Source organism: Chenopodium album, chromosome 3, assembly GCF_948465745.1.
Source record: "Chenopodium album chromosome 3, dcCheAlbu1.1, whole genome shotgun sequence".
NCBI lineage: Eukaryota > Viridiplantae > Streptophyta > Magnoliopsida > Caryophyllales > Amaranthaceae > Chenopodium > Chenopodium album.
Genome location: NC_137836.1, coordinates 11,562,845 through 11,590,595, shown reverse-complemented (window position 1 = coordinate 11,590,595; position 27,751 = coordinate 11,562,845). Strand labels below are relative to the sequence as shown.

Here is a 27,751-nt window from a genome sequence, read left to right as displayed (position 1 = left end):
AAATGAATTTGGCAATGTATTACAAGATATAGGAGTCATTAGTTATTGAATAAGCTTAAAATTATTCATGAATAATATGAGAAGTCAAATATCACAAGCATTGAGAAAGAAAGGTTATAATTAAAAGAAAATTAAAAAGTAATATTCGCACATAAACACGTTACTACGTTACTGTTTAATAATCGCTATTACAGAGTATTCAATCCTTCCGTCCTTAATTCTTTGGCCCCAAGCCCATCTTTTAATTTACCTTGTAAATTTTTTAATTGAATTAAGTTATTAACATATAAGATGGTGAGGTCAAAAGTATTTTTTAGTGAAAATTAAATATTTATCTTATTTTTTAATATCAAAATGATAGACACATACCATTATTTAGAGACGATATCAAATACAAATATCATAAATAATTAAAGATATAGGGAGTATATCCTTAACTTCTAGACGTGTAGTGTTTCCCAAAAGTTTAAAGACGCACAAAATTGACAATGCTACAATTGCACAAATTAAAAGATGAAAGTTTGTCTGCAAAACCCCGTAAAAGGTAGCAATTCAAGATCCCTAAACAAAACAAAATGGACATATTTTTCACTCCACTATCTTCCTCCACGAGTGGATGATAAAATCCAATGATGTGGCATAATTTAACTCAAACAATATTGTATCAAGGTCAAGTCAAAAGTTGAACTATTATTCCCTCCTTTACCTAATATTTTATTTTATTTTTTCCCTTTATAAAAGTCACTTCTTCAACGTTGATTTTCACATTTCACAAAGTGTTTGATTGTTAAATGTTTTTTTTTTTTTTTTTCGCTTTCCGTTTTGATTTTGTATTGTTTAAATTATTTTCCCCCTTCATGCTTGTCAAGTTGTCAATGTATTGTTTAAATTAGATAAAATGTGGTTTTGACAAATTTTATTTAAAAAAAAAAAAATTAGTTACATTTGACAAAATTTGTGTTTTATAGAGTGATTCCAAAATTTTCTTAAATTAAATCCTCAAGACTAAAAGAGGAAAGTGAAATGGCTCTTAATGCATGTATAAGTAACAAAAAAATAAAATAAAAAAATAATAATAAAAATCGGCTCATTTCGTAAAAATGAACATATAAGATATCAATTTTTTGTACATTGTAAGAAATAAAAAGTTGTATAATAAAAATTGTATATTGGCAGATATTTGACCGATGAAGTTTACTATCAATAAGTATAAATCAAAATAAGATGAAATTTAGAAACTATACATTAACAGGATTTTAACGAGAAACCACTTGATTATGTTTGATCTTATATATATGGAGTATAAAGCAAAAACATTGATTGAAGTGGTATATGTAAATAATAAAAATAAAAAGTCAAATTTGGACAGTTAAAAGCAAGTAGGAGTACTTGCTCACATATTATCTATGAGGTCAAATTTATAAAACTTTTAAGTGTTTAATATTGCATATATACTAAACAAAAATTATCACGCAAGATCTTATCGGTAACATTTCAATGTGTGGTATCCAAATTTTCCATATCAATTTTTCATAAATTACAATAGTTTGCAATTAAAGATATGTCAAACTTGTATGTATTGGAGATCTTGCAAAATGCAAGTAAATAGAACGAATATGACTAGTGAAGAGAGTATAAAATTTAAATCAAGACGAACCTAATAATGTTCCACATATCTACCTCTTTTTATAAACCATTTTAAGTAAATAAATTAGCATATATTTAATAATTTTAAACTTAAAGTATTGCAAGTTATAAAGACGAAAAAAGTATTTGATTAGGTAATAAAGTTGACGAAAAAGTAAAAAGACCGAGAGATAAACCTAAATATTAATTTTTAGGGATGAAAAAAAAAAGAAAAAGAAAAAAAGAAAAGAAAGAATGGTAGATGAAACACAACATATACTTCCTCCGTCCATGTACTATTGCAGCAACAAAAACTTTTGTATACATCCGGTTTACACTAATATTAGTGTACATCGAGCAGTATAAGAGTAACTTTTAGCTAATTTTAGAGTAACTTTTTGCCTGTTTTTGGGTAACTTTAAACATAATACAATTTTTATATAAATAGACAACAAGAAAAGTTTTATAAAGGTAATTTAATTACATTCAATCACTAATAATTGATTTTTAGTCATTTAAAATGTAATTCTTTACTAATAAAGTGTAGATAATTTTTATTTTAATTGGGTTACTTTTATGCATATTGGGGTAACTTTTATTCATTTCAGAGGTAACTTTTAATCACTTTTAGCTATCTTTGTAATGGATGTACAATAATTATTGTACACCGGATTTTTTTAAAAGTTTGTGGGCAATTACCATTTTAAAATGTTTTACAAATAATGCAACATTAATATATGTATACTACTGTCTAAAAAAAAAAATATATATGTATACTTTCCGTCTATCACTCTCCCCATCACATGAGTCCATATCTTTATTTCTCTATCTCTCTCCTCATCTTAAATTTTGTGTCTTCCCTCCTTGTTGCAATATTAATTATTAGAGGAGCAAAGGAAGTATGTAAGATAAAGATGAAAAAATGGAGTATATAAGAAGTGTAGGATATAGTCTTGAAGAAATCTATATATCCTGTTTATTTATTTATTTATTTTTTTTTTTTTTTTTGACAAGATATATCCTGTCTTTTAATATTAGGGGAGTAGAGGAAGTATATAAAATAAAGATGAAGGGATGGAGTATATAAGAAGTGTAGGTTATAGTCTTGAAAGAAATCTATATAGTCTTGTGTGTGGGGGGGGTTTAAATCTTTTACTCATATGTTCGAAACAACGCAGACGATTTTCCCTTAATTTGTCAACAGTGGGTGTTGTAGATATTGCAGACAAACTAAGGGAAAATCTCATGTGTTAGTTTGACATTTAAGAAGGAGACCCCAGGGTGCACAGATATAAAGAGTGGAAAAATGAGATCATGGCGGAGAGCTTAAACGAGTTAAAGAGAGACAGAAAATGACTTAATTGCAAGGATTTATAAGGGATATGAAGCAAGTTGATTTGCATGAAAATGAGGTATTTAATCGTACGGGGATAGAGGCGGAAGATTTTTCTAAATGGATGTACAGAATAATCATTTTTTGTTCATATAGTTGACCTCACTTATGGGATTTAGGCTTTGATTGATTGATTGAGTCTTTTACTTTATCTGAAAAATGTATCAATGCTGAGGCTTGTTGAAGTTTTTTAACGAGAGAAAGATTATAATTTTTTGTAAAGGATACCAATTAGTTGGTATCTAAACTTAGATATCTATAAAGAAAGTTGCTTAGTTTAGATACTCAACTTTTAATCTCAATTGACAAAAATATGGACCCCTTATCAATTTCATAATATATTTTTTTATTTATTTAATTTATAGTCACAACAATCTCTTGCAAAAAAGAAAAAAAAAATGATATGTTTGATCATAACGGAAAGTGACATTAGTATACTTAATAGAGCCTCATCATTTGAAATTATATATCACAATTCACACAAGTTGCTAATTTAAGAAGTGGGTTAGGAATCACCATTGACCAAGTGTGAAAACAACTCACTTTGTCAATAAATGTCGAGTCTCGCCATTATAGATGGTCTTATATGCTTTGTTTTAGTCTACTACATGTAAAAACTTAGTTAAAACTAGGTGAGACCAAGTAACAAAGCTAGCTTGGTTCATTAAGTGGAAAAGTTTATCATCTCACAATAATAAAATTGTGAGATTAAACATCACTAGTGGCATGTACATTGGAGTGGGAATTTCCCACTAGAGAATATATGAAAGTAATTGAGGGACTAAAATATTAGTTATCCTATTGATGTATTAGTAAGATCATGGATAATCTTTAGGGTTATTATATGTGCAACTCAAATTTGATGATTAAGCTTATTATTGACAATATATGTTCAAACAAGATAACTTATTTCAAACAAAATCACATGTACTACCTCAATTTTTCAAACGTTTTTAACATCTATATCTTATTTGAAAACAAATTACTATAGTTGTTTTGAGACAGTAAGTGTAAGACAAAGGTAAATCATAATATGATAGTGTAAAAAAAAATTACGATGGAAATGTTTAAGAAAAAAGTGAATAAAAAAGGTTAGTATGTGGTGATAAGGTGTAAATAATTTTGGGTACGAGGGGTAAAATTGTAAAAGAAATTTGCCAAATTAGATTCAAGTGAAACTTTTAAGCCACTTTTAAAAACATATAAAAAGAGAAAATGTTAAGAAATTTAAGAAAAGAAAAGTAGTATAGACAAAATAAGATATATTAAAAGAAATAAGCTTAGACATAAAATAAGTACTCGTACAATTAGCTTGGATAAAATAATTTCAAACAAAATAAGCTAAACTAAAATGAGCCTAATCATAATGAATGATCGATGTTTCTGAACTAATTAAGCTCACACCCAATATTATATGGAGTAGATCTACTTAAGCCCAATAGAGCCCAATTATAATGAATGACGACCAATGTTTCTATATATCAGGTATCATCCCTAATATATACGGATTCTAATTAAACTGTATATAGTCTAGTCTCGATAATTAATAGAAAAGACGGATTCATTTAAACTGTAAATAACTAATGTCTTTAACAAGGTGTTACCCCCCCCCCCCAATAATTCAGAGTATAAGAGTGAATTTAATTCAAATAAAGCCTAGTCATAATAACTAAATGACCAATATTTTTAAAACAAGTGTCACCCCCCAATAATATATGGATTTTAATTAAACTAATAGAGATTTGTCATAATGACTTACCAATGATATTATACCATATTTCACCCCTAAAAATATATATGAAACAGATAAGAACCAAAAAGAGTCTAGTCATAATGAATTTACCTATGTTTCTAAACTAGGTGTCATCCAATAATGTAAGGATTACATAAAAATAAAAAAGAGTTCAGGATCAATAAATTCACCAATATTTCTGAAACAGGTGTCACACCTAATGATATTGGATGGGATCCCATTCACACTATTAATAGGTAATTTAGGTAAAAATAATCTCAATTACATAGTAACATATCCTTATAATTGTGAAAGATAAACATAAAAATAATGAAGATATTTAATAAAAACTAGAGAAAAAAATAAATAAATAAAAAGGTAGTTTGGGTGTAGAATGTTGGTTTAGAGAGAATTGAAAGACAAAGACAGCCCTCACTTCTATATATTTGGCTGATCCCATGCGTCTTTGTAATACTCTCTTGGAATCTCTTGGGAAGTTCTCAATTTTCTGTCTCTTTTCTCCTTCATTCTCCCTCTAACTCTTTCTCTTTCTCTCTCTAACTTGCAAAAACACTTAAAAATATTATGTTTTCTTCTCATTATTGTCACTCCTACTCCACCCCTTCTCCTTCTCTTCTATGCCTTTCTCCCACCACTCCATCAATTGTACCACAACTCCCTAGTAAGTCATCATCATATATGTGTTTTCTTTTTTGTTTTCGATAAAAATAATTTGTTACTTTGTAAATAATCAAAACTAGTATATATATATCATTTAATCAATTCATATGTGTAGTTCAGGTTGATAAAGCATCTATGTCTCCCGAGTTTTAGGAGAAACTCGTGATCTCTTATTGTTATTTCAAACTTGTCAAAGTTTGTCCTTACCAAAACTATATGATATGTATTGGTTTGATCATCACCATTGGTATTGTTGTTGTTGCATATATATTCACATGCATATATTAGTACCAATAGTACATGATAATAACATGTATATGTAAGAGTTTAGTCGTTGATAAGTTAAATAATTATCGAAATTTGATCCATTTGAATTTGGTTTGTTTTATATGCAGGTGTTTGGTCACTCAAAAAAAGAAACAACAATCACCAACTTGGTTGGGCACTCAATCTGAGATGTAATGCAATCTCCAAGCCTACCACCAAAGGTACATACACATGATCATTTTTTTATATATTTTTTTTTTGGAGTTTGCATTTTCTTTAATGAAGGGACCATAAGCGAGGGGTTTCTCCGGATACATTTTTTTCTTTTGTTTTTCGCCGTTTATTTTTATATTCTGATTTTCTCAGAATCGAAAGAGATTATAAAAAGAGTTATAAAGGACAATGATACCTTATTGGATTTCTGCAGATACATTTTTCTTAATTCACCGCTTACCCGACCTGCTACTAATTAATGGGAGAAAATCCACATTTTAAAAAATTTTTTTTTTACCTTTTAATGTGTTTGGAAAGCTATTATTAATATGTGTATAGAACAATCAAATTTAGCGGTTATTTGGTTGCACATCCGGCCATTATTTATTTTTTGATAAATTAATACTCCATATATATTAACGTTTTTTTGTTTAAGATATTAAGGATATATCTATAAATGCTAAGTTTACACGTCCCATATCCGGATAATCCTTCCACATTTTTTTAATGTCATTAATTCTAAATTATAAATGAACTTATATGTGTATATATTTATTATTTAATTAGATGAATTTAGACATGCATGAATGACAAGATTAAAAGTATCCACCAACAAATTACATTTTGCACCCGTGGATGTCTTTAAACTTTTGGATGAATTGATTTATTAAACCACATCTATTTCACTAATTTTTTTAATTAATTATGAAAAAACTCTTCGAGGAAGAAATAGCTAGAAAAGCTGAACAGTATTACTGATTTATTATGTAGTTTTGACTCTTTTTAGTGAAGGAGACAAGATATAAAGAAGCTATTTTTTTTCATAAAAAAGAAACATAACTTTTAATGTGTGGGATTCTCATGTTTATTTTTGTTTTTAATAAAGTTTTAAGGATTATTAATAAGGACATATCTTTTTTTAATAATGGTTGAGTTGTCAACAGATTATCGAGAACTTCTTCAAGATGAACTTCCTTTGATACAGAGGGAGTTTGAGATTGTGGAAGATGACGTTGAAGGGCTAGCTATCGAGGTACAACTATTTTGACGTGTGTTTATTCTCATTTCATATAATTAGTCTATCACAACTTCAATTCGATCCGATCCCATTTGGGTCAATAATCATATACCCTTTGAATTATGAGGGAATATTAACTGTCGCGGAGTGAAAATAGATGATATTATGTTTCGAGAAAATACTCTATATTTTTAAAATGAAAAAAAAAATTATATATTATATACAATATGTGTGCAATGCAATGAACATGAAAAAAAAGTCAAAAGTTAACCATTTTTCTACCTTTTTTTCCATTACATTCCTCATTTGGTAAAATTAAGTTCAACAAAATAAACATCCATTGTTTGTCAAAAATAAATAAATAAATAAATATATAAATATCCGTTGTTCAAATTCATAAGTTGGTTTCCTTGCATGGATGCAATGTATGAATGTTATAAATTGTATTAAAGTGATAAAACAATTTGAAGGTGATAAAAAAAAAATCCTTTAAATTAAACAATAAAGGATATCAACGTATAAAAAACAACAATTATGGAGAATGTAACTTAAAAAGGTGATTTATTATCATAGAGAGTTTCAAAAGATGATGTACAAGAGTCTTCATCAATATTTTGGACAAACAAAGAAAAAATATATTACATTTTTTCTTTATAGAATTTTAATTTTATTCTTTTTCTTGATGGTCATTTTAATGTCAAGAAAATCTAAAACATTTGATGTTTATAAAATTTTAAAATTATAATCTAAAGTGATTCTAAAAAACCCCTTTTTGGATAAATCCACTAACTTAGCATCATTGTCTTTTTGCGTCTTTCTTTAAAAGGGAACCACAATCGAAATAAATTCTAAAACCCTCTTTTGGATAAATCCGTCTACTCAATATCATTGTCGATTGAAAACTCAATCGAAAGAAATTCTATAAATTTGTTTTTGGGATATGTCCAACAATTTTGCATTGCCTTTCTCTACTTCTATGCTAAAATTATTGGGACTTTTAATGAGGCGTATATATATTTATTGTTGGTTAAATGCCAATAATTATGAGTGACTTTCTGGGATGATAATTTGAGTTGGAATGCTTTGATAGCAAAATCTCTTTTTTAAAAAATAATATAAAAACTAGGTTCACACATTTAAGCATCAAATAATTTATTTATTTTGCCAAAATTAAGTAGTATCAAATAATTCACAAGGGGAAAAGTATATTATTAAATATTATGAATAGCTTAATCTTATACATCAGCTTTGATACATTGCTTTTGAAATAACTTGGATAATATATCAAGACACGATCTCTTAGAAATTAGTCGTATCAAATTAAAGTTTATATATCCTTAAAAAAAATATGTTTATTTAAAGGAAAATGCTATACATAGCCCTAAGGGCTACATATAAGCATTTAATTTACTCTTGAAAATTGTTTAAATTTAGAAAATCATGACAAAAACACACTAATTACACCGATTTGCGCGTATTTTTGTCATGAATTCCTAACTTTATACATTTTCCAAGAGTAAATTCAATGCTTATATATAGCCCTAAGGGCTATGTATAGCATTACCCTTATTTAAAAGGTGAACCAAATAAAATCTATGCGCCCAATTAAGTACGAAGTAGGAGTAATTTATTTTTGGGTTAATTTTTATGGTTTTTGGACAACATTTATTAAATTTTACTCAAATATTTAAAATGTCATTGACTGTTTCTATTTCATGGATAGTTTGTTATACCAACATTTTTTTTTGACGAATAAATTATACCAACATTACCGCTATTATTTGATCTCTAATTACTCCCTCCGTTTTAATTTGATTCTCCAATTTTTTATTTTTATAGTCAAACTTTTAAAACTTTATGTAGTACAGTCATTTTTATGTATTCAAAAGTTTTTGTATTTTTTTGGATCAGTAGTAAATTTCAAAACAATTAATTTCAAAACGAATTCGAAACGTAAGCCTCTATATTATGGTTATAGCTAATTAAATTAGATCAATACAAAACTACAAAAGATTCAATTTAATCATTAATAATCAATTGTTCCATACATATCTAATACCAAAAATGTTAAAATTATAACTCTTTTTGTTTATAAGCATCATTTAGCTCTTTAGAAATTGTTAGCCAAACTATTTTTCTGAAAAAAAAAAATAAATAAATAAAATTTATTGGTCCAAAATTTTAATTATTTGAATTACTTAAATATTCAATTTACTACATGCACGCTGAGAAATATCCATTGAGAAGGGAATTACATAGTATTTTTGGTCACACTCAATTAATTACGTTAAATTTATTCTATGCTTGACTTATGTTCTTTGTCTTGTGGTAGATTACTCCACAAAAAGTAGTTAGATTACCGAGTAGATGACTGTACTAACATTCTAAAGAAAAAATGCACCAAATTTAACTTGCAAAAGGTCCATAAAAATAGAAAGGAAAAATAAAATAAAAATAACTTGGAAGAATTATCGGTATAGATTGAAGTCGAAAATGATAATATATTGTTTACATTTGTTATTTAATTTTTAATATAGAAAATCACAAGCAATAAAACAAAAGAATACAACAAATGAAGCTAATTAGACTATTACATGCTACCTTAAATGTTTTTTGTTGCCTATGAAAAGGGAGAGATAAGGCGATGTCAATTTTTGTTTGTCGCCAATACGAACAAAGATAAAGAGATAATTTACTTATTTATGTAGATAACTCGCATACTTTAGTATTGTTTGTCTTTGTGTCTCTCTAAATATATGTGCATTTGTAAAGGGTATAGTTTGCATAACTTAAATACTACCTAACCTTATATGCTTAATCAGAGTTGTTCGAACAACATACACATATAGCTATTCTTGTACATTTATAGACATATTCTTTTCATTTGTCACTCGCGATTTTAAACAAGGTTTAATATGTCTCGATTGAAACTACTATTCATGAAATAAGAACTTGTTCTTTTTTGTGTAAACATTAGGTACTCACATCAAGTGAAATTAAGGAAAATGTGGATAGAATTAGGGAAAATTTGAAGTCTATGAACGATGGAGAAATAAGCATATCCCCATACGACACAGCTTGGGTAGCACTTGTAAAAAACAGCCATGGAAGTCCTCAATTTCCTTCGAGCCTTCAATGGATCATCGATAATCAGCTCTCGGATGGTTCATGGGGTGATGATACCTTATTTTCAGCTCATGATAGGATAATCAACACATTAGCTTGCTTAATTGCACTTAAGTCTTGGGAAGTTCATCCTGAGAAGTGCCAAAAAGGTACTAATTTTATTGCCACCATTATCGTTCATTCTATGGACAACATCTTTTAGGTGAGACGGATTTAAAGCAGTTCATGCTAGAGTAAAAACAATAATAAAAAAAAAAGTTATTATTAAAGCATGTAAGGAGTAATTGTTCAAAATTTGACATTAGTGACATTACATGATTATCTCAATAAGACTACATAAATTTTAAGTTTGTTTATGTGGGGAATTGAATGGGTATTGCTCCTTAAATTGCATACAAGAAAAAGTAGTCGTTGAAATACTTTTAATTCCGTAGTAGATACTAGCTTAGGTGTCGAACTCCATCATATTTATCGTGCAAAACTTTCAACTTTAATATGAATGGAAACCCTTTTATAGTAACCAAAGTAGTACATGTATGTTGTCTTACATGCTAATTGAGGTAAACACTTTTTATCCGACACGCAAAAGTGTTTTAATTTAATTATATATTTACATATATACGTAGTATATTTTTTGAAATTTAGGTAACAAAAGTAATTATAAGCTTAAATTAAAAGACCCATTTTGATATAATCAATTTTAGTTGGTAATTAGAAACTTAATTATGGAGTATTAATATACTTTCTTAAATGATTATATGCGGAGTTTATGAAAAAATTACTAGTGCATTACTGTTATTACTAATGTTTGGTTTAAATTATACGAGTTTAAAAAAAAATAAGAGAGTAATAATTGGCTTCTTATACTTTATCTATTCGGGTTGTGTATGTTATTTACCAAATAAATAATGATTATATTTATAATTTTTTTCTTGAATTAGGGATAACATTTCTGAAGGAAAATATAAGCAAGCTGCAAGATGAAAATTTTGAGCACATGCCAATTGGATTCGAAGTTGCATTTCCATCCCTAATTGAGGTAGCTCAAAACTATGGAATTGAAGTGGCTCAAGACACTCCTGCAATGCAAGAAATTTATGCCAAAAGAAATTTGAAGCTCACAAGGTACTTGCAATTGATATAATTTCAAAATCTAGTCAAGCTCGTATTTTATTTTTGGAGATGGATATATAAAACTTAATAATCACATAATTAAGCATTATGCATGATCGAGGTTTTACAACTATAACAAAATCTGATAGATTGAATGATTTTCCCATCTTTGAAATGAGTTAGAACTATGGACAGATTGAAATTAATCAACTCCAAATGAACTACAAGTAGTATTATGTTTGTTTTATTACTTTATTAGTTATGGTAGAAGCTAATTAGTAAGATACATGTTAAAATATACTTATGAGTATATGAATGAATGAAGGAAAAGGTTAGCTTTAGCTTTTGGCAATAAGAAAAACCCTTTATTTCATTTATAACACAGTAGTAAAGTTTAAGGCCCCAATATAATGCATGTGGTGTCATGTCCTCACATGTTTGCAATAATTGTGTAAAATCTTTGGTAGGATACCCAAAGAAATCATGCACAGAATGCCTACCACTTTGCTCCATAGCTTGGAAGGAATGGCAGGGCTAGATTGGGATAAACTTCTTAAATTGCAAAGCAAAGATGGTTCCTTCTTGTTCTCCCCTTCCTCAACTGCCTATGCTCTCATGCAAACCAAGGATCTCAATTGCTTCACCTACTTAAACAACATTGTTCATCGCTTTAATGGTGGAGGTAATTAATTAACCTAATCGATCAATGATGCTTAATTAAAGTCATCTTGTCATCTTCTGACTCAATAATAGTATATATTGATCTTGTTATAGATCAAATCGACTATTGTCCGAATTTAGTTGTTACACTGTATTGTTACAAGTCACGTTATTGATTATATGTAGTTTTCAATTAAAGTGACAATTAATTTCAAACAAGAGTACATCATATATAATTAGTGCATTAAACTCAACATAGTACTTAATGTTTACCTTGGCTAAAATAGGTTACTTTGTTTTCCACAGTTCCTAACGTGTACCCAATAGACTTGTTCGAGCATATTTGGGTTGTTGATCGATTGCAGCGGCTTGGAATTTCTCGGTATTTTCAACATGAGATTGACGAATGCATGAGCTATGTTAACAGGTTTGTTTCTCTTGTATTTTGCATATTTCTTTTTTATCGCCATTTTTTTTCAAAATATAAAATTATATCTAAATGTTTTTGTTTTGTTTTATGTAGCCTAGACTACTTAACCAAATTTACACTTTAGTACCACCATTAGTATCTAACACTTTTTCATTGTACGGAATTTAACAAAGTATCATAGCAAACTAGTACTTCATCTCCACTCAAAATTGTGATTAAATATAATAAGAGTTTGTGATAAAGTGCAATTCAACTATTATTTTATTTTAAAAAAGAGCCTTTCTAAAAATGATTGATACAAAGGGGTAAGAGGAATCCAACCATTACAAATGGCATATTTGATTTTATAATTTAAACCCTTTTCATTAATATTCGCTAGTGACACTATATAATCATCCAACCATCTCATAATCAAGGAAAAAACGGGGGAAAAAAGGGGGGAGGCTAGGGACTGCAAATTTAATTAATGTGTTTTGAAATAGTTTAAATGATTAAATAGTTCCTTGATTGTGCAATGTAGAAGATATAACGGTTGACTAGTTTAAATGTATGACACTTGAGTAAAAATATGATATAAATTATATGACGATTCATGTTTATAGGCTCCTTGATCCCTCAATTTATTTAGACCAATCATATTTTCTATGTCAAGATAATAAAAATCACTATTAATAAATATCACAATTACTTTATTGATGTTGTATCATCTCACCGGCCTTATCTTGGCACATCAAAATTGTTGTTTAGTGGAGAAACTTTAAGCCTTGTTATTTTGGCCAAACACTTTATTTTGAAGCCGAGTTAAGGCCTTCCTTCATCCTCTTTGTTACTTCATTTTCAATTCTATCCCATACATTCTCATTTAACCCCTTTTTTGTTTGTTTTATCAAACATTCAATCATATTTTCCATCTTTTTCAATAGCAATTATTTTGCTTGGATAATCTCTAGGATGTAGGAACCTAACTCTTTAGTATGTACGAAGTTATACTACTCAAATTGGTAAATTTTTTGGACGCTAGTGTCCTAGAAGGATAACCTTATTGTCGTTTGTAGCACCTTATTTACCCGTCTCTAAGAAAAGAAAAAACAAAACATGGTATTGCTTCATATTTAACGCATGTTTTTCAATTTGTCCGTTTTTTTTATATCGTACCTACTTTGTTTTATTCTATAATAGAAGACCATATCCTGCTTTGTTAATAACCTAGAGTGGGTTGACTTGTGAGAGGTTCCGGCTCAATTAGACCTTCTCCTTACTAAACAAATTATTATGATTTTCAAACACTCTATTACTCTATGTACCAATAATTAAACTAGCAAAATTTCAGGTATTGGACAGAGCATGGAATATGCTGGGCTAGAAATTCAAACGTCCAAGACATTGATGATACAGCTATGGGATTTAGGCTTCTTAGATTACATGGATATCAAGTTTCTGCAGGTATTAACTGGATTAATTACACTAAACATGAGCATTAGAATATTTATTTGTAGACTAATTAAACAGTACTAATTCCTATATACTTCGTACATGCTTATACTAGTATTATTATTTTTGCACTATTTGATACAATTAGGGCCAATAGGTTGATGTACAGGGAAAAATGATATATAGATGAAAAGTACGTACGTGTCAGAATATACTATTTTAACCAAAAATCTAAGCTGATTAAACGCTAAAGATTAGTTTTATACCTATTACGTCTTTTGACATAAGTGGCCTATATTTTAATTTGATACCATAACAATGACAAAGGCCGGATCAAGGCAACCAAAAGTCTAAACTAATGGTTAAACTGTTAAAGTCACACGACTGATTTTAATTATATTTTCTGTCAATCATTTATTTTAAATAACTCTCGATCATTTGTTTTAAATAATTCTTTTTATTTTCTGTTTGTGTTTATGAAACCAGATGTATTCAAGAACTTTGAGAAAGATGGAGAGTTCTTCTGTTTTGTTGGACAATCAACTCAAGCAGTGACAGGGATGTTCAACCTTCTTAGGGCTTCTCAAATACAATTTCCTGGTGAAAATATACTTGAGGAAGCTAAAAATTTCTCTTCCAAATACTTGAAAGAAAAACGAGTTTCTAATCAACTCTTGGATAAATGGACTATAACCAAGGATCTACCTGGCGAGGTACGTATATATATTTACAACTTGTATTAGATACGGTGGAATTAAGTTAATCCTTCTATATATATATAATAAAATAAATTAAAAAAAAAAACTCTAATTTACATGGAAAGAATCTCACCGTAAATTAAAAGTTTAGGGTTCGAATATAAACAAATGAAGCTATATAAAGGGGGTATATATATCCTTATCCCCTGCCCCTATTTCTACATTATGTCCATTAATAAGTTGAGTTGGGAATAGCCTATGATATTTATTGACTGTCATGTAATATGACATACCTAATTGGTTAACATTATGCTTTAGTGTTTAAACTCTGAGATCATTATTCTTTTACAAGAATAGGTTACACTAGTATAAACCATCTTTGTTCATAAAAAAAAGTATAAACCATCTTTTATTTAAAAGACATTATTGACACTTTAATATATGTGTGTTTTATAGGTGACATATGCATTAGATATTCCATGGTACGCAAGTCTACCTCGCGTTGAGACAAGGCTCTACATCGAACAGTATGGAGGAGAAAAAGATGTTTGGATAGGAAAGACTCTTTACAGGTAATTTAGCATAAAACTTATTATACATATTTATTTTTTTTCTTTTACCAAACAAGAAATATTAAAGCATATACAAGTACATTATTCTTGTCAAATGAGATCATGACTTTTAAAACATTGTTGATAGATATGTAGGCATGAATGAGCACATTCAATCAACAATCATGTATACTTTACTATACATAAAGTAAAAGAAAGTTAAAGAATATAATAAAAACAGAATATACAGATAGATAGCTGATATGACAAAATTACTTTCTCTGTCTAGAATTAATTACTATCATGTACGAAATTACTCCTTCTGTCTAGAATTAATTACTACCATGTTTCCATACCTTTGTACATAAGGATATATGTTGCGCTTCGTATCCTCTAGCTAGCCAAATTTCCTATATTAGGGAACATAACATCTTTTCGAATACTTCATAGCCAAGTATGTTGTAAATGCGATTATTAATTCTAGATGAATACGTTCTTTTCCAAGGATGAAGACGACATGCATATGTACTTTTTGCTTGAATCATAGACTACCTTTGGCTTATTGTTGTTTGACTCAGCCACAAATGGTCTGCCATACAAATCTTGTCCAACTTCCCACTTCATTTGGACTTATTGTTGCTATTGCTTGTAATCTTGTATCTATAATCTATTTTGTTGATTTTCAGGATGCCTAATGTGAGCAACAATGCATACCTTGAGCTTGCAAAATCGGACTTCAACAACACCCAAGCATTGCATAGGCTAGAATGGAACAACCTCCTAAGGTTATTTATTACTTCGTAAATAATTTAACAACTTTGAAATTCGTTATATCTCCATCTTTAAAAGTTCTTACGTACTGTTAGACGGTGATTACTTGTCTCACTAAAAAGTCCATGAAAACATGCACAAAACTACAAAAGATTTTTAAAGATGGTAGGAGTATGTAATAAAATATATATTACGGGCTGTTATTTAATTTGCATTGATTATTCTATATAGGTGGAATTCAGAATATAATTTGAGAGAATCTGGTGTGAGCCAAAGAAGTCTATTAATGGCCTATTACTTAGCAGCAGCTACCATGTTTGAGCCAGAAAAGTCAAAAGATCGACTTGCATGGGCTAAGACTGCAGCCTTGATTGAAGCCATTGACTTTGAGTTTTCAAAGCAGAATGCTTCAGCTGAGGAAAGAAGAGAGTTTGTCAATGAGTTTCAACACTCTTACATTAGTCAAGGTTATGTAAGGCATAATGGAAGGTAAATATTGTATTTAAATTAAATAAAATCCCTCTTTCTTTGCTAACGAGCGCCCCGGGGCGTTAGATAAGGATAAATTATATTGGTTGAAATGGTATTAAGTTAGGAATTCATGACAAAATCACGCATCGTTCGGTGTAATTAATGTTAATTTTACTTTAATATTTGCACTTTAATTCTCTTATCTAACGCCCCGGGGGCGCTCATTAGCTTTTGCCTTCTAAATATATTTCCATAATTCATGAAAAAAAATGACAATTATATTGTTTTGGTATAACGATAATAATTAGTATTTTTTTACTCCATTTGATTCTTTTTATTCTTTTCATTTTGGCTTTTATTTTGTTGCACAAAGGGGTTCTAAAAGGAAAGAAAATGTTTAAAATTTCCACTTCAATAAATCTCTTTTTCATAACTATTCATTGTTAATCGTATTATTGTAAGTGAAAACAATATTCTAGGGGAAAAGAAAACAAAATTTTGAAAATTTAGGGCTGAAATTGTTACCATTTACACTGAGATGAAACTTATCTAACAATATTATCATTGTTTATAACCGTCAACTATATGGATAATGTTTAAAGTAGTAGATGCATGTTTAAGCGTGAAATGACGACATACATGAGGTATAACTTGTCATACTTAAATGCATATAGTCAATTTAGATTTTATAAGCATAAATTAATATAGAGTACATGCATGTATGTTTTTTCTAACCCTATTTATTTGCTCGTATTTCATTTTAGATCGTCCTTAAAGATTGTCCCATCTTATATAGTAACTAGTCATCACTATTAACCCTCTTGCATACACTCATTAAATTAGTGAAAAGGCCTTAATAAAGAGAGTTTGTCTATTATCAGTATTATGCATGCATTCATGACCAATTGCATCACAAACCTTTCATTCGTAATCTTCACTTTCTTTCTCCTCGTCACATATTAATAGGCTATTTCTCCTAGGATATTGCATTTACGAAAACACCTGAATTAAATATTTGTGTGACGACAATTTCTTGTTTGTCATCTACATAAATTGAAAAGGACAAAATTGCATGTTTTTGAAGAACTCCATGAAATTTAATTGGCCTAGATTGGAAAAAAAATGGTTACTTGGTTTGATTGGTTTTTCTACTAATTTCTTAATAGGAAAATTCTAGTACAAGTTGGTACCAACAAAGGGCAAAACTTGATGGACCCACTTCTGAGTACCCTTAACCAGCTTTCATTGGATGCACTTATGAACCATGGAAGAGACATACGTAATCAACTTTACCAAGCTGTGAGTATATATATAATTACATTACTATTATTGTATTATTATATTATCTCAATATTGTTGCATTTTTAGTATTTCCTCCGTTTTTTTAATATTGCATCACTTGCCTTTTAAGAAAATTTCACAAATACTGCACCATATCCATTTTATGAAAAGAATTATTTGTGTTCACACTATAAATACCTAATATACCCTTGTTTTTCAACACTTACATTTTATTTTGTGTATATTATCACATGGGCAACTTTGTATTTCTATCTTTCTCTCTCATCCTTTTTTCCACTACCAAATTTTTTTTGTCAATTTCTTATGGTGCAATAATAAAAGAACGGAGGAAGTATGTTTTTTCGGAAAAGGCTATACATACGATGGTTGTATGTAATGGCCTATATATAACCATTGTTGGCAGCATTTAATTGGTTTGCATTTTGGGGTTCACTTCTCTAATCTTGTTTCTTCTATTTTTTTTCGTTTTATTTATTTCCTCCATTTTGACGTGACATACATATAATAGTGTTGTATGTGAGCTACCACATACAATATAATAGTGTTGTATGTGAGCTACCACATACAATCATTGTATGTGTACTATCTGAAATTCTGAACTTTCATCTCATATATTCATGCAAGCATACAATAGGCTAAACCTTAAGTTATACCTTCCAATAATTCAAATTCCAATGAATGAATGTACATTATACTATCAATCAAGTTTATCTTCTTTACATTTGGCTCTTTCTTTTATTGCCCTTTGAGGGCGAGGTTTGGCTATCTTGTTTTTGACAAGGCATCAGATCAACATCCTTTTCCATATCAAAACATACACACATACAATTATGAAATTGAATCGAGTCTTATTCATAGTGAATCGAGTCTTATTCATAGTAAATTGGGATCTCGAACTTATTATTGTATTCTAAGTTTTCTTCCTTCCCAAGCTTGAACATCCACTTCATGCAAGAATACAATAAACTAAAAATTACATTAGACCTTCCTACAATTCAAATTCCAATGTATATTTTCTTTCCATTTGACCCTCTTTTTTATTTGTCGTTTAAACATGCGGGTTGGCTAATTGGATATTTGACAAGTTATCAACTTCCTATTTCAATTTTAGGATGTACACACATAAAATCATGAAATAATTGAATCGAGTCTCATTTATAGTAATTTGGGAACTCGAATTATTTTATTAATTTATTATATTTGTGCTTGCATGTAGATTCTAACGTCATGTATTTTGTAAATTTATATGATTTTTATATAGTGGGAGAAATGGCTAAAGACATGGGAAGAGGAAGGCGATAGGTATAAAGGAGAGGCAGAACTAATGGTTGAAACAATAGAACTTAGTGCTGGCCGTTGGATTTCTCACAACAATATGGCTTCTGATCCACATATTCTTTCTCTCTTAAGCATTACTAATCATTTATGCCATCACTTTGGCCATCTTCGAAGCCACCAAAACTATATTAATAATAAGGTATGAGCTTTTTTTTTTTTCAATTTATTTTTCTTTTTACATTTTTTTTTCGTGTGTGTTTGTACATGGAATAATTGTATTAATATCATGTAATTTGTATTTTATATATTCTGATAAGTTAGGATCGAATTTATCTTTTATTCTTAAGAAAAAACTGTCCTAACTTCTTGTGTACTTTTTCTCGTAAAAATAGTAGTAAATATTTTCACTTAATATTGAAACTTAGGTAGTGCATGGAGGTATTAATATTTGGTATCAATGGCAAATAAGCATGTGACAATATATGAATTGGGTTCCTATGTTATGAGTTTGGTTGAATTCATATATTCATACACACTAATATATGATACTTTGTGTAAATTTCCATAATCTAATAACTATCGACGTGACTATTAATTATGGACAGAGTCCAATATTATATTTGTACAAGATGTGATTTTTCTAAAAACAAAAAACCTCTCTCTTAGCAGGAGCGAGGTGCAACGAATGATGGTGCAACAACGAATGGAACAAGTTACAACTACATGAAGATTGGGGAAGTAGAGGAAGACCTTCGAAAATTGATGAAAATAATTCTATCAAGGTCCATCAATGGTGCAAATCCAAGTCTAAAGCAAGCCTGCCTAGCTCAAGTGAAGAGTTTCTTCTATGCTGCTCATTGCACTCAACAAGAGATCAATTTTCACATTAACAAAGTCCTATTTGAGAAGGTTGATTGATTTTTCTATCATTGGTGTAATTACTATAAACATTTATAGTTACTTTATTAGTCATATCATACACAAAAAGAAGAAAAGGGATCATTATTAGGTGATTGAATATGGTTTAATTAAGTCAACTATTGCAAGAGGCCAAGTTTTATACAAGTTAATTATTTCACCAAGTATTGAGATGTTCCTCTAATTTTTTTTTTTTTTTTACTACGTACATCTGTCAAGTTTATGTTATATTTATGAAGTAAGGGAAAAAAAAAATTGGAAACCTTCCTCACAAGGATCAATTCCTAATATAATTTAGTCAGGTACTAAGCTAGCGGAACCTTTCTTATGGCTTATTCAATAAAATCATACTAGTTCTAAAATTACTTTCGACTGCTTTGCCTAATCTCCGCCCTAAGCCAAATTTTAATCATAGAGTTGAGAATGGCTTGTACAAACCCATGTGCCACGAGTCATGTTGTGTTGGACTCGTGTTGATGTTCCAATAACTAAATTTAGCACATGGTCCACCAACATGCCCGCTATGGGTGCTATGTCGTTCTAGACCCGAGGCAGGCCTTTAAATTACTGGGTTGGGCCATTTTCATGTTTTGCTTGATCGATTCTCATCTGGCTCATTCCATGCTCCATGCCTGCCTCTACTAGTTCAACTATGTGATTAGCCATAGGCCAATTGCTACTCCAAACCGACCAAACCCAAAGGCATGTGAAAAGCCCAAAGTAACACAAGTAGTGGCCATGTCCAAATTGTCAACAAAAACCATTCATACACATTTTGAAGTGTATTGCAAGTTTTCTAATGATCTATGGATGAAGTATACGAAATCCATGGGTAAAGTAATGTGATGAACCTTTCCTTTAGGGTTTTTTTTGTCCCCTTCCCTTTTTGTTGATAGCTGTAGCTATAAATAACATTATTTATACTAGGAAAAATTGACATAGTACCTTGTGTAATATTTGCTACCCGTTTAATTTTTTATATTATTTTGCTACCACCTAAAATCAAATAATTAAAAGGAAAAATACACTTTAATAATCCCAACTATGGGCGATTTACCTACAATAATCCCAACTACCGTTTATTCTACAATAATCCCAACTATTAGGTCGGTTTTCCTCCAGCAGTCCCAAACCGGTCAACAAAAGTCAACAACCTATTATTGTAGGTTGTTTGACACGTGTCAGCGTGTGAGTGGTTCAAAAAAAAAATTAAAAAAATACAAAAAAAAAAGAAAACTAAAAAAAAAATAAAAAAATCTGGCAGCCACCTCCACCACCTACCGCCCAAACACCACCTCCAGCCCTAACCACCACCTCCACCTCCTGCCGAACACCTAAATCGCACCACCTCTAGCACCAACACCCCCGAAACCCCTGAATCGCACCACCAACACCCCGAAACCCCTAAATCGCACCACCAACAACCCTGAAACCCCTAAATCGCACCACCAACATCCCATAAACCCCTAAATCGCACCACCAACCGCACCCCCAAAACACCTAAATCGCACCACCAACACCCCCTTGCCCGTGAAACCCTTGCACGTCACAACCAGCCGCACCCCTGAAACCCTTGCCTGCGAAACCACCAGCAGCCCTAAATCGCCCCGAAACCCTTGCCCGTGAACTGATTGGAGCTTGAATCCGCGACACCCCGCCGGAAATTGCTTCGCGAGATCGCAGGCGGTGGTCGGGTTAGCTACGGGGCTGGGATTTGGGAATAAAGGGTGGTTGTCGTGGCTGAAGGGAGGAGGGGGTGGCGGGCTAAGCTGAGCTGATTTTTTTTTTTTTTTAATTTTTTAAAATTAAGCCAATCATGTTCTGACATGTGGCAATTAAAAAATAATAAAAAAAAAAATTTACCATTTCAGCAGGTAACCGGTTTTTGGGACTGCTGGAGGAAAACTGACTTAATAGTTGGGATTATTGTAGAATATACGTTAGTTGGGATTATTGTAGGTAAATCGCCCATAGTTGGGATTATTAAAGTGTATTTTTCCTAATTAAAATTTCACTACCACTTAACAGAATCCGTTAAGGTTCCATTAAGTTTATTCCAAAAAAAATAAAAAACAAAATAAAATAAAATAACCCAGCCACCCCTGCCCCCCCTTCCCCTCAACTGCCACCCCTTCCCTCTCCCCCCTGTCGGCGGTCGGCGCCCAGATCTTCGGTCGGCGCTATGCACCTCCCCTTTTCCCTTTTCCCCTACGCAACCCTGACCCCCTCCCCGAACCAAAACCACCCCCCTTTCCCCTTCCCCCATCGGAATCCGCCCCCCAGCCCCGTTCCCCCACTGAAATCGACCCCCCTCCCCTTCCCCCAATTTGACTATATCCGACCAAATTTAAAAATGACATGAGATAACTTTTCAACTTGGACAGACACTGTGATTTAGCATTGCTTAAATCCAAATTAATTAAATCAAACCGATTAAATGAGATTGTATCCAACCCATTAACCCAAATTGGCACCTCGCTTGATGATACCAAGGCTATTAAGAGCCTTTCCACTGGTAAGTTACATTCAATATTTTGTATGTTTAAGTTACAATAGTTTTTAGCAACAAAGTATTCCAATGACCAATAAAGTGTTGGCTCACTTAGTAAGGTTCTTTCCTCATATTCTAGAGGAATGGGGTTGGAATCCTAAAAATCAAGGGTACTTAAGGATAGGAATTTTCTTAGGAAAAATTAGAAATAATAATCCCAACTTTGTCTAATTTATATAGAATAATCCCAACTTTCTTTAATACTGGAATAATCCGAACTTTAGGGGTTTTTTTTTCTTCAATCCTTAATCGGTCAACAAAAGTCAATGACCTATTATATCAGGTCACTTGACACGTGTCAAGTTCTGATTGGTCCGATTTTTTAAAAAAAAACCAAAATTTATTAAAAAAATCAGCAGGCCAACCTCGTCGGACCACCACACAACCACCACCCTAGTCGCCGCCAGCCCAGCCACAACCCTCGTCGGACCCCCACGTAACCACCACCATAGTCACCGCCAGCCCAGCCACAACCCACGTCGGACCCCCACGAAACCACCACCATAGTCATAATCAAACTGTACTTAAAACACCAGCCCAACCTCGTCAAACCCCCACACAACCACCACCCTAGTCGCCGCCAGCCCAGCCACAACCCTCGTCGGACCCCCACGAAACCACCACCATAGTCGCCGCTCCGGCCTACCATCTAAACCCCATCCCCCTTCTCCGAAACCCCCACCCAACCACCAATAAAACCCAATTCCACCCCAAAAATCAAGCAATTTACGCCTCTAATTCCCCCTCCTTGTGCCGCTAATACCTCCTCCCCTAGCGCCGATGATTTCCCTCCTCCTATGCCGAAGGTGATTGGGTATGGCTTGGACGAAGGTGGTTGGGTATGGGTTGGATTCGGGTCGAGTGAGGGGGAATTGTAGTTTTGGGGTTTATTGTTGCAATTGCACCGCAAAGAGTGGTGTTGTGTGTGGCGGCGGTGGTAATGCGGTTGGGCTGCTCAGTTTCCCGGCGATAGAGGGAGAAGGAAGTGGGTGGTCAGGGGGGTTCCGGTGAGCAGGGGTGGAGAGTTGGGTGATGTTCTGGTTTTTTTTTTGGGTGGCTTTTTTTTTTTTTAAATTTTGTTTTTTTTTTTAAATTTTTTAAACCAATTAATTTGTGACACATGTCATTTTAATAAAAAAAAATAAAATTAACCCATTCAACCGGTAACCAGTATTTGGGATTGAAGAAAAAGAAGACCCCCTAAAATTCGGATTATTCCAGTATTAACGAAAGTTGGGATTATTCTACATAAATTAGACAAAGTTGGGATTATTATTTCTAATTTTTCCATTTTCTTATCCTCCCCTCTTCTTTCAAGTGCTTGGCTTGCAAATAATGGACCACCAAAACCATAAGGGTTGAGGACTTTTGAAGGTCCTCCTTGCCATTAAAAAACTTGCAAATAATGGAAAAAAAAAACCATAAGAGTTGAGGTCTGTTCAAGGTCCTCCTTGCCATTTAAAAAGTAAATAAATAAATAAAAGTATTTTAATAATAAGCTACAACATTTTATAGTTTGCAAAAAATAAAATAAAAATAAATTATTGTACATTTGTTCACGTGTTAAAATATGAGTGGAATTTATTTGTCCTTTTCTCAATTAAATTTTTATTTCGATTTACTGAAAACAACTGAACTGAACTGAATAAAGTTAAAAGGAATTGTTTATAAGAGAAGGAAATTAGGAATTGCATTGAATTTAAGTGATTAGAGCTAACGGAACTGAACTTGAATTAAGATGAAAAGAACAGGCCTAAAACATGTAGCTTGTTAGCTTGTAACTTGCTCATATTTTGTTCGCCAGTGGTAAACATGTAGCTAGAAATTGTATACATTTTATATATTACAAGCAAGTCCTAACAATTAAATAATTGGAAATTTGGAGATGCTTTGTTATGAATGTTTTTATGTCCTCTTTGAAGGAAATGCGTCCTCGACTTTATTTAGTGCAATTACTAAGTATAATTATGGATCGTATTATGGAGATAGTAATTCGTTTATTTGGGTCGTCTATTCATCTTGCTAGAGAATGCTATAGAACTTTGGGTTAGTAAGTAACAAACCCGAAGCCCGCCTAAAGGGATCCTACAAGGTCACACATTAGGTTTGGATCAATAAAGGAACCCGAAGCTCAAAGTGGTCCTTAGGGTGACCGGCCAAGGAGGGAAAAGGGGGAGGAAAACCCTAACCTAATTAATTATAATGTGATTATATATTAATTAGTGTTTTGGGAAAATAAATAATACAGTATTCAGTTTTCTGAAAACAACATAAGTTTTCCTTTCCATATTTTCTCTCTAAAATCGGTTCTCTACTCCAAGAAAGGTGAAAGGTTTTTCCCGTCCAACTAGCATTGGTGGAGTGTTGATTCAACCCGGTGGACCAAATAGAGGAGTCGCATTTTAGGCTCTTTATCTCCGCTAGAGAAGAAGATTGCTAAGAGGATTCACGCTTCAAAGGTTAATTCTAAACTATTATGTGATCCTTTACTTGTATATGCATGAGATCCTGTTTAGGTGCGTATGAATGAGATTCATGAAATTCCGCTTAGAGTACCTAAAACCCTACAGTCGTATCAGTTAGCCCCTTGCATAAAATTTACTGGTCACGATAATATGATTATTTTGATGTGTGAATTAGGCTAATTTTAATTCGATTAAGGGGAGGAATTGAATTATAGATTAAATAACCTTATTAAAATATGATATTAATTGATTGGAATTGATTAAATTGTGAATTTAATTGCTCAAATAGCCTCTAACCCTATTTTTTTATAAGAACCCTAAAGCCCTAATTGAATTTCGAATTTTGATGGTTATGAACCCTAATTTTCGTTTTTTAATTGTTGATTCATATAATTTAATCTATTTTTCGTATTTAAAATTTGTTTAGATATGATTAATTAATTCATGTAAAATTAGTTTTATATGAATTGGGAATTATTTTATATGAAAATCTCTAAATTAATTAAAATGGGGATTTTGATTAATTTTTCTGAAAATTATGCATAAAGGTGTTTATGTTTAATGTAATTAGATCACAAAATTAATTTTGCAAAAGTTGTAAAATTAATTTAACTCAAAAAAAAATTGAAATTGATAGTTTGAAGGGGAGCAGCCACGACTGGGTGGCAGAACCACCTAATGATAGGCCACGGTGGCTGCTCCGGTGGTCGTCAGGGGCGGAGGGCAGCAGGCGCGTCATTGAGGGGAAGGGCAGAGGCTGAAGCGTGCAACTATTGCACGGCTTTAGCTTTGTTCTGGCTGGTTGGAGCGCTGGGCTTCTGCCTAGTGCGCCAGCCAATTGTAGGCGTCGCTCGAAGTGCGCCTACGTTAAAAGCATGTGGTGAATATGCTTGGCACTCATACGAAGTGGGAATAGACATAATACGATTTGGGACAAATAAAGTAGGGAGCCGCCAACAAGTTTTTAAGGAACTTGTAAACCGTTCACGGATCATAAAAGGCAACCACGATAAAGGGACAACGATAGACAACAACGATTGACCCGTGAAGGTTACACCCCATTCATAATCCATGAGATTACTAACTCCATATGGTTCGGAACCACGAAAGGAGGATCGGGGATGATGGTACGAAGTGAGTCATGGAGTCACATTCGCCCGTATTGGCCTCTACTCGATTCTTATAATGAAAAGTGATTCCTGCGATCTCAAAGGCATACAAACAAAAATTCAATTTGCTCCAAACTATTATTACGCTAAATTGGTTGAATATTAATGCAACATATAATTCTAAAATATTAGTGATCACTTGATTAAAAAAACAAGATTAAAAGGAACCTAAACCGGTCGTCCAAATTATCTTATTAGGCGTGATTTTCAATTACATATTCCCTTTAAACATGCAATATAGTGATCATAAAAATAATAGAATAAACATTAATATTGGAAGCAATTTAACAATAATTCAAACAATATAAAATCGTTAGAAAAATAATAGAAATAAAAGGAACATAATTCTTACTTTGATTCTGTTTGCAACTACAAAATAATAAACGAGTTAGTAACTTCAAGGAAATAATAATAGAACAATAATTAAATTAAATTAAATAAAGTAGAGTTGATTTGGGGCCAAACTCTCAAACAGTTCTTCCTTTCACGCCTTGGCTTAAGAACAGAACCACGAGTAAAGTATGGACTCCTTGGAGTACTTGAAGAAGGAATTTTGAAAGAAAAAGGGTAGGCTAGTGTTTAGGCTAGAGCATAGAAGAGAGAAAAATCAACTAGAGAATTAATTGATGCCCCGTACATCAGAAATAAGGGGGTATTTATATAGAAAATGTGCTGAGGGTGCACACGGAACCCTAAAATGATAAAAACCCTAAAAAAGTATCCCGCGACACGGCAAACTGTACCGTGACACAGGATGTCCCACCGTCAGACGGGAAACATTCCCGTGACACGGTGCATTTTTAGTGTGACGCGGGAAATTTTCAGTAAACGGGGAAGAAAACGCGTTAAGGGTTTACGCGGAAAAGACACGAAATTTCCCGTGTCACGGCAGGTTTCCCGTGTCACGGGAAATCCCACCGTCAGACGGGAATGATTCCCGTGACACGGTGGGTACCTGCCGTGGCGCGGGAATTCCCAGCCCGCTTTTCCATCTAAATACATTTTTAACCCTAATTTCATTCGGCATTTTAAGTGCCGATTGATAATTTCGGGCCTTTTCTGACTTATTATTATTTGGGCTAAAATAAGAAAATAATTAAATAAAATAAAATGTTTGGGCCAAAAATAAATAATAAATTACTAAAAATGTTTGGGCTAAAATTAAATAATAAATTTGGGCTGAAATTAAAACTATGCTTTTACTAAACATCAAGACCAATCCATGGACTGTTCAAAAATATGAATTTAATCAAATACGATTTTTTAAGCACTCTCGGGATTAAATACTGAACCCGACCAATAGTGGCGGTGAAAGGTTGTTCATCATCGGGTTTGGTTTTGGGGAGACATTTTTAGGTGTCTACAGAAGCCCCCACTTTGACTGATGAGTTTGTAGAAACGTCAGTTTCGAAAACGATAGTCAAAGTAGTCGATAGGGACGGAGAATGATTTAAGACGTTCTGCGATCTTAAATAATTCTGTATACGCCGATACCTGCAGAAAAATGTTAATTCCACAGATAAAAGAGTAAAAGGATAGAATACGTATCTGGAACCAGTGTATCGGTGACAAATGAGTTTGGCAGCTTCCTATGCTTGAAGGAATCCACCGGATGACATTTGTTTAAATGCTTTCCATGCCTGAGGAAAGCCGACTGAGGAGTTTGGTAGTTTTCTTAGCCTGAAGAAACCTACCGGATAATACTTTCCATGCCTGAGGAAAGTCGACGTATGAATTTGGTGTCATTCTATGCTTGAAGAAATCCACCGATAATGCCTTCCATGCTTGAGGAAAGCCGACAAAGGAATTTAGCGGTTTTCAATACTTGAAGAAAAAATCCACCGATAATGCTTTCCATGCTTGAGGAAATCCGACTTGGCGGTTTTC

The 27,751-nt window shown here is 32.0% G+C and overlaps 1 protein-coding gene across 2 annotated transcripts; it reads left to right on the top strand.

Moving 5' to 3' along the window:
• Nucleotides 1-5,134: 5,134 nt before the first annotated feature.
• On the top strand, nt 5,135-19,843 carry LOC145611562 (ent-copalyl diphosphate synthase 1-like). Of its 2 annotated transcripts, none has more exons than XM_081666912.1 (15): nt 5,135-5,433; nt 5,828-5,920; nt 6,857-6,945; nt 9,908-10,205; nt 10,998-11,181; nt 11,637-11,851; nt 12,136-12,256; nt 13,590-13,702; nt 14,177-14,403; nt 14,845-14,960; nt 15,626-15,724; nt 15,942-16,199; nt 17,348-17,480; nt 18,745-18,960; nt 19,431-19,843. In XM_081666912.1, exons 1-15 carry the CDS (start codon nt 5,337-5,339, stop codon nt 19,677-19,679), a joined length of 2,508 nt encoding a protein of 835 aa, XP_081523038.1. In that variant the 5' UTR covers nt 5,135-5,336; the 3' UTR covers nt 19,680-19,843. The 2 variants fall into 2 exon arrangements, with proteins under 2 accessions (XP_081523038.1, XP_081523032.1); XM_081666906.1 differs by having other exon boundaries at nt 19,428-19,843.
• Nucleotides 19,844-27,751: the final 7,908 nt, after the last annotated feature.